Source organism: Phaethon lepturus, unplaced genomic scaffold (genome assembly GCF_000687285.1).
Source record: "Phaethon lepturus isolate BGI_N335 unplaced genomic scaffold, ASM68728v1 Scaffold26160, whole genome shotgun sequence".
NCBI classification, from domain to species: Eukaryota; Metazoa; Chordata; class Aves; order Phaethontiformes; family Phaethontidae; genus Phaethon; species Phaethon lepturus.
In genome coordinates this window covers 1-8,196 of record NW_010511572.1, presented here as the reverse complement: position 1 = coordinate 8,196, position 8,196 = coordinate 1, and the positions used below count along the sequence as shown (strand labels likewise).

General features: G+C 46.6%; 1 protein-coding gene across 1 annotated transcript; it reads right to left on the bottom strand.

Annotated features, from left to right (window-relative positions):
• Positions 1-617: 617 nt before the first annotated feature.
• On the bottom strand, positions 618-7,302 carry LOC104613698 (chromosome unknown open reading frame, human C7orf26; the record flags this gene model as incomplete). The annotated part of the gene is made up of 5 exons (XM_010284398.1): positions 618-825; positions 1,393-1,432; positions 3,221-3,748; positions 5,646-5,811; positions 7,081-7,302. Coding segments are annotated over 5 exons (1,164 nt in total), but the record flags the coding sequence as incomplete, so codon positions are not given.
• Positions 7,303-8,196: the final 894 nt, after the last annotated feature.

The following is an 8,196-nucleotide window of genomic DNA, read 5'->3' as shown; positions in this document are numbered from 1 at the left end:
TCTAATCACTATTTGAGAGACAAAGTGGCAGAATTATTTTACGCTTCTTAAATTGTTTCCTTTAATAGGAAGTGCTGCTTTACTCTACCTTGTGCTTCTGAAACAAACAGCTGTGTTCCAAAAATATACAGTGTACACAATACTCTGTAGCTATAGATACAAACATTTACAAAGAAATGAGCAGGCTGGAGTGGACTAGCTTCAAAAATCTCACGTCTTTTCTCCTGGCCCTCCTAGAGCACGACCAGCTGGGCTCACCATGCCATAAACAGATTTGGGCTACTGAAAAAACACATGATAGAGAAATATCATACCCTTGCTGATTATATGAAACAACGTGGGTCAAAAAAAATTTCCCCACACTGCAGAGGTTTGGAGTTTCTGCTGCCATTTCCCACCCTCTCCTTTTGTCCCTATGATCTGCCTTAGTATCTGCATCCCAAATCAACCGCAGCCTACCCGCCTGCGTCTTCTCTAGTGCCGAAGGGCTGATCCGTCACGCGGGCACTGCTCAGCTTTATACCAAAGAGGAAAATATGGTTCCCGAGACATTTGATTTCAGCTGCAAGGCGTCCTCAAACTAAGGGAAACTGGGTACACTCTACAGTCTTAGCATTTTAGCGAATAGGTCGGTATGGGAATGTCATTCCTGGTATAAATGTTTGTACGGGGTGAGCCGGGAGCGCCGGGTGAGCCGGGAGCGCCGGGTGCGCAGCATGCGCGGGGTAGCCGAGAGGAGGAGTATGGATATGAGGATAAAATCCTGGTGGCAGAGCGCCGTGGGTCGGTTGCTGTACTGGACCTGAAATCACCAGCTGGAGCAGGCTGCGGAGAGAAATTCAGATAGGCATGAGGGTTATTTAGAGAAGGCTTTTATCGTGGCTCTCGACAATTCATAACCAACAGACAGCACTGCTGAGAGGCAAGCGGACAGCGATTCAGTTATGCTCTTTACAGCTTGCAGAAGACCTCCCTCCCCAATAAAACCCCAAAAAACTTGGTTGCTCTTTGCAAAGAGGCAAGCAGCAAAGTGCAGTTCAGCTTAGGGTCAGGCAAAGCAAGCAGGAAATTGAGGATAGGACAACTCCGCGGCAGGTTCCTCACTGTAATTTCATTTTCCCCTTTCTGTGCATTTGTTCTAACACAGGCTGGGCAAGATCATCTATATGGTGGGAGTCACTGAAGTCTCCTTCAGTCCAGAGTCCAGCTCGCAAGGGAAGAAGTAGCCAGCACTGTCTATCACCTCTACCCTCGTGTTAAACTACGTGCGAATAAAGGCCAACTTCCAGAAAGTAAACACACATTTTTAGAGGGGATTTTGTCTCGGCAGCCCTCAAGTGCATGTCTTGGAATATGCACCAAAACCAACAACGCTGTAGAAAGGTCTCTTACTTGTTATGTGGTAGCCTGGAGCACAGAGTTCTCAAGTCATCTGAAAGAGGACAAAAGACATAACAATAAGGGTAAAGCAGAAATCAGAGTGATTTTCCTCTCCACTCTCCTTTCTAGGAAGGTCAGATTACTGAAAAAGCCCCAGTCATCAACAGAATCAGAATCCCACTCTCAGGCCAAAAACTTCCATAGGAGAGAAACTGTTTCTCCATCTCACCAGTCATACATGACCTCTGCTTTCCACACCAGACACTTTATTGTATGTTAGACATTTAACCTACGCTGCCATACGGGAAATGCATCTTCATTTCAAGGCAGACCAAGCCTTAGTATAGAATTTGCAATATCAATATCATCAAGAAGTAACTACGACATAGGAAACACAAGGCATGACTCTGCCCACTGAATATGGCATTTATGATAAGAAAGGCATCAGGTCAAAGCTTACCCAATACCTGTTTTGCACTGTTTTGGGTGTTGTTTTTTTTTTAAACAGTGCTACTGTAAAGAAAGGGTTGAGGCTGTTTACTCTGCCGGCGTCTATTAACTAAAAATTGCACCTTTTTAACCACATCTGTATGCCTGACTCCTTCATGAGCCACTCCCATCTCTTCCTTGGTCCCATACAAGGAGTACTTCTTTCAACTGATTTTCAGATACTGGTGAACAGTTTGGTTTTGCCTGTCCAAAGCAGAATAGCCAGAACCAAGGTATTTAACAACATACTCTGTTGCCAGAGTCCTTTCAGGAATAGGTTGAGAACAAACTCCTGCCTTTGTAGATAAACGCGCCCCCAAAACGCTACCGATACTGAATTACTTTCCACTTCTACAGAAAAGCAAGTGCTCAGAATGTACCAGGTGAACAGCTAGGAAAAAACACACAGCCAAAATAAGCCATCAACTCAAAAAACTCCACTTTTCTGCCTGTTCTTATTACACCCAGAGCTATTTTATGAACTATTAGAAAGAATAACATTGACATTTGACCAGCAGCACTGGTTCAGCCAGGACAAAAGCCTCAGGCTCCTGCTCAGGCAGAGGCTGCGCTCCACAGCCAGGGTCTGAATTAATTGCCCGGGCTTTGGGGAGCTTTGAGCCTTCTGGTCACTCCAAGAATCACCTGTTTTCAAGAGAACGTATCAACAAAACAGTATGTCTGGCTGACACCGTGCTGTGTTAAGGTACTCCCCTTTTTCATCTCTGCAAGTCTTTTGGAAAGAACTGCTTTTGGCAACAGCAAAGACAGACAAAAGCTGCATTAGCCAGCTTCTTTCCTAAGTTTAACTGAAATCGTACACACTGTAATGGGGACTCATTACAGGAAAGCTGAAGGCCCAGAAGTTCCAGATGAACAGTTTTTGTTTACTTTTCAAATTTGTTGTCTAGCAGACCCACTCCATGCTTTATCTACTTCATAGTCTCTCCTCCAGCAGGCAAACTAGAGAAGTCACACTGAAACACAATTAAACAGTGCTTTTTAAATAAATAGCTACAAGCAATTCTGAGGGGGTCAAATTTGTCCCCATGCCCGACACCCAAATATAATTCCCTTGTGCACACTGCAAGGTAGAAGATCAATTCTCCAGCTCCGCAAAGCAACACACCAGTCACCTGCATCAATGATCCCTCCTTTCTTACTCCCCATCCAGTTACTCTTCCTGAACTATTTCCTGCACTATCACTTCCTAAGAGTGGCAAACTACTACTGCTGCTGTGAACATGTTGATCTTTACTCTCCCCATCCCAAAACTCCGTACTACAACATCCACACACTGGAGGAAAAGAATCCCATGCCAGAGTCTCTGCCAGCCCCACTGACAACTTACCTCTAGTGCACAGGAGCGCTCCTGATGCCATGGCCACTTGCAAAGCCTGTGCCAGTCTGTCTAGAGCCAGTTCGATCTCTTTGGATGCATTGAGAGGATTGAGTTCGTCAGATAGTCTGTTAATTTCCTCAACGAGCGGAACTATGTGGTCAAAGGGTACTAGCCCCAGGCGCCCATAAAGGTTCTTCTCTGTTAAATGCCCCTGAAGCATCATAAGAACCTGCAGGACACTTAGATGCAGTTTTGAATACAGCTGGTGGCAATCTCTGTCTTCTCCTGAAGTCGAGTCCTTGGCAATTTTGCTGGGGGGATGTCCATTTGAGAGAGAGGCTTTCTTCTTCCTTTTATAAGCCAAGGGGGCCTTCACGCACCAACGGATCAGTCCAGTCAGCGGGGTGAGCTCTAAAAACCCTATTGGCAGGTTGGCTGCAATAGGAGTGTTTAGAAAGGTGATGAGGATCAAGCGGGGGTCTTCAAAGATCCAGGAAACAATCAACTCCAGCAGATCCGAAGGAGGGATGAGGTCATCTGAAGATAGGAAAGATATCGTTGAGGAAGCTGAGCCTCTCACTGGAGCACAGGACAGCAGTCTTTAATTAATCTCTCACACACACCCCCATTTCCTGCACTGTCACAATTACAATTTCAGAACCTCCCCAATTCTGCTGATTTTTTCAAGATATGAAAGGTAGGTGCTCATTTGTCCCAGGGAAGACACAACCATGTTCCTGTCAACTTCACCTTCTCCACCTATACTCTGAGAACACCACCAAATGCCAACATTTATCCCTTTTCCCAGCAAAGCTTCTTTTGTCATTTTCTTCTCTCCCATCCATCATGTGCTTACTTTTTCTCTAAACTCAGTCTCCATCTACCCCTTGCCACAGCAAGTACAACAGGCAAGGGAATAGGAAAAACTTGTTGGCACTTTTTTCTCTTCACCCCAATCATTCAAGTAATTTCCTTTAAGACTTAGCTAAACAAGCATGTCTTGTGGAAAAACTTAATGCAACAACACAATCACATGACAGGTAAAGGATTGTAAAGATTATGTAAAGCTCAAGAAGTGAAAGGTGGTCATGAACCGCAGCTTGACTACAGATGAGAGGAACACTGACTTCACAGTGATCGTGCATCATCCCGTCACTAGGGTGGGCTACTGGATTGAGCAACGCGCTGTCGTTGTGAGTTGTGTACAGTGTTGACAAAGAGCTCAGCACAGAACCATTTAATCAGGTCTTTTGTGCCTGAAATGACTTATAGACAAATCACCTGGACTACAGAATTACTACTGTGCACTGGATACAGAGTTGGTATTTTCTAGTTTTTAGCTTTTCCAAGACCTCCAAGTATCACAGATATCACTGTTTCTGTGATCAACTCCTGTCCTGAGGACATGGTGGAGACTGCCCAGTTACGGGTCGCTCTTTGGAGCGAGCTTCCTTTTCTTGTGTCACCAGTAACATCTCAAATAAACTAAGGAATTTTAAAAAATTACTTCCTATAACTCATTATTTCATTTCTGACATTTCTTTTACTCATTTGGATGACATTCCAAGGGGTTCCACAAACCAGATATAAAGTACTCAGGAAGAATATGCTACAAGCTCTACCAAATACTTTTTTTAAAAAAAAAAAAATCTAAGCCTGCACTTCTCTCACTTATGCCAACTGCTTATCTGGAGAAGACCAGGCAAAACATTTCCTTTATCGATAGCAAAGAGTATTTACTTTTTTGAATTATGTGTGATGTTGGTGTTTAGTGTATGGTTGTTCCCTAGTCTACCATGAGCTCTGCGTCCCTCTTGCTGAGTAAAGGTACATCAACCTTATTTTAGACACCTATACGTTTCTAGTGTCTGAGCAACAACAACAGGAGACAGGTCATATCACTAGCTGGTCACACATGCAGTTAAAGAGGTAATGGAGGTAGACTGTTGATTGCATTTCTCGTCACTGCTCCACAGAAAACTTGCTCCAGCTTGCAAACATTCAGAATTTGTGTTTCTCCCCTTTTTGGAAGGAATGGGACTGACAGGCAGCCCTGAATCTATCTGCTGGGTAGGTGACACACAACAGGGAGTTCCAACTGCCCAGCCCAGGCAGATCAGCTTTCACTCCTGGGGCTGCTCAATCAACAAGGTCCCCATGTCTTTTGTCCTCTGTGGAGGACGTTGCCCTTTGTGTCAGGCATTACCTGGCTGCTTCTCCAGCAAAGACTCCCCCTCCAGCCACTGAGTGGTTGTTTTTATTCTCACCCCAGTGACAGGTGATGCAACAGCCACACCCTTGAGCTGCTTCTGGCAATAATTACACGGTAACAAGCATCGTTAGAATTTCACCAGTTAATTCACTTGCAACAGTTAATTTGTGTTGCATTATTCTGCATCTCTTACTTCGAAAGGCACAGCTTGGAAACACCTACCTGAAGAGAGGTCGTAGAGCGCTGTGACGGATGTAATGAACTGGCAGCAGAAGCGAGGACTGGCACTGAATATCTGCTTCAGTGTCTGGATGGACCCTGGCACCAAGTTGCAGTAGTCATCGACCAAGGCTCGGGCTAGCCTCACGCAGTACATAGCAGGGGTTCGCTGTAGGGTGCGGGACAGCACACAAGGAAAAGCGGATTAAACGAAATCACAGAAGGTTCTACAGAGCTGACTTTAAAGTTCACGTTGCCCGAACGCTCTGCCTGCCCACCTCACCCAGCCGCTTTGCTGTTTCAACATTTGTGTTTCCACTTTCCCAAAATTAAACTGCGCTTTCTGTCGCTCGCTCTCTGCATATCAAAGATCCACTCAGAAATAAAATTACTACTTCACAATATTAAAATAGATGGTGATATTTCATGTTTACAATATCTGTAATTTAAAATTAAAACCTTTTACGCCAATATTTTGACTTAGAGATTTTTTTTTTTTACTACTTCAGCAACATAATTCTGTAGTTCAACTAGGTCAGTACCAGAACAACTAGTTCAAGTAACCTGTCAGTTATGCTTGGTGTTTTTAATGTGGAAAAAAATCTGTGCAATCCTCACGTCACTTAGGAGCTGCAATCTGCAAAAAACTACACTTTCTTCTGCTAACCAGATTACACCCCCTCCTCCCCTCCCAAGGCTCACCAGATGGGAAAAGAGGGACACCACAGAAACTGTACTGGTCTGCCTCCTACTACCCTTCCCTCTCGACACATTTTTTCTGCTCTTCCCCTTCTGTAAAGCACATCCTGCAAAGGCAGTGGGAACAAAGACGCGCTTCCCAACATCTACAGCGGGGAATCTCAGGGCGAAAGGAGGAGACATAGGAGATCCCCGACATAACTGCATTCACGGAAGACAGACACAGGTATTTCACGCCCAAATCTCAAGACAGAGGTTTGCCTCTTCTGCCATGCCCAAACTTGCACATCAGGCACAGCTTATTTCTCAAACTCCAGAGTCTGCTTCTTTGGGCAATGTAACAATGAACTTTCCTGGTTTTGTTCCCTGTGTTGGTCAAACCTTCCACTGATACCTTTCAACATGCTGTGGGCTGTTGTTTCCACATGGGGGGAATCAATAAAATTTTCATCGACAGTAAACAAACTCAAATTTTCTTCTGCCAGTGCAGCACATAAATGGATTGTCAAAAGCTCTACCTTTACGCTGGAGCAAAGGAATGGACACTAGCACAGACCTGGGGTTCAATGCATCTGCAGCAAACAGTTCTTACATCAGCTTAAACTCCCATGGAGATACAGCTGATGGCAACCAGCTGTCACCGACAGCAAGGTGACACTGCCTCAGTTCAACCCGCACCCATCACAGCACATTCCCTCGCTCCTTCCCTGAGACTTCCCTGCCTGCACAGAAGCTGTACCTGCAGCCAGAAGGCAGCACACTCCAGAACAGGAACCCTGCACACAGCCACTGCCATGGAAACCAGCTTTCCTAGCAAAGCCATCCTGCTGTCATCTGCTTTGTTTCCTTGAGGGCTGAAGAGAGATGAGAAAATGATCTGCCGGACTGAATCCTTGGTCTGCTCCTGGAAATAATTGCACATGATCTCAAGGAGCTGCAGTTCCTGAAGTGAATTCAATCTCTGAAAGAAAACAAAGCAAAGCTGCAAAATATACTGGGGATCTTGAACAATCAAGAGCTGTTTTGTTGAAAGACAGGGACAGTAAAGGCCGAGAGCCTCTCAGGTGTTAGAAACTCAATCTTTGTGCACAGTGCATGTAACCAAGCTTCCTGAACCACCACTGCATTTACCTACTTACACAGAAAAGCCCTACTTGTATTTGAATACCTGGATACCCAAGACTGGTGCTTGCTGTACCAGCAAATACCAGCAAGCACTGCCCACCAACTGAGAGATGGAACCGGTAGCGATACTGGGGTGAAAAATATTTCCTCCCTCCCCAAATAACAGCACTAAGGGAACCGCTGGGCAGCTCGGGGCGGGGGGTGTCACAGCTGAGCCCAGCAGCCCACCAGGCCCCAGGCCCATGCACCCTGACATTCACCAGCAGCTGTGGTTTCTGGTCGCTGCTCTCTGGGAGGTCCTCACCTCAGCTCCAGTCCATGTCCACCATCTAAAAACCTTGGTACAGCCCAGCTACAGTACTGTGACGCTGTGGGCATCCTCCAGGAGCCTCGGCCCCCAAGCCCACCTCCCCGGGGCCCTGTCTGGTCTCCCAGAGTCCTGGCCAGTCCATCGGAGCCTTGCCAGCCAGACCACTCACCGCCAAAAAAACCCTCGGTCACCAGCACCCCAAGAACCCCACCCTGTCCTCTTGGGGCCTTGGCCTCCAGCTGCAGTCCCCAGGGCTCCTGTCCTGAGCTCCTGGGGCCTCGGCTGCCATGGCCCCTCCCTGGGGCTACGTCCGACCTCTCAGGGTGCTGCCTGGCCTTAGGTCGCCAGCCCCCAGGGCCTACCCTGCTTCCCCGGGGCCGCGGCCTCCCGCAGCCCTCCCGGGGACCCTGTCCGGTCTCT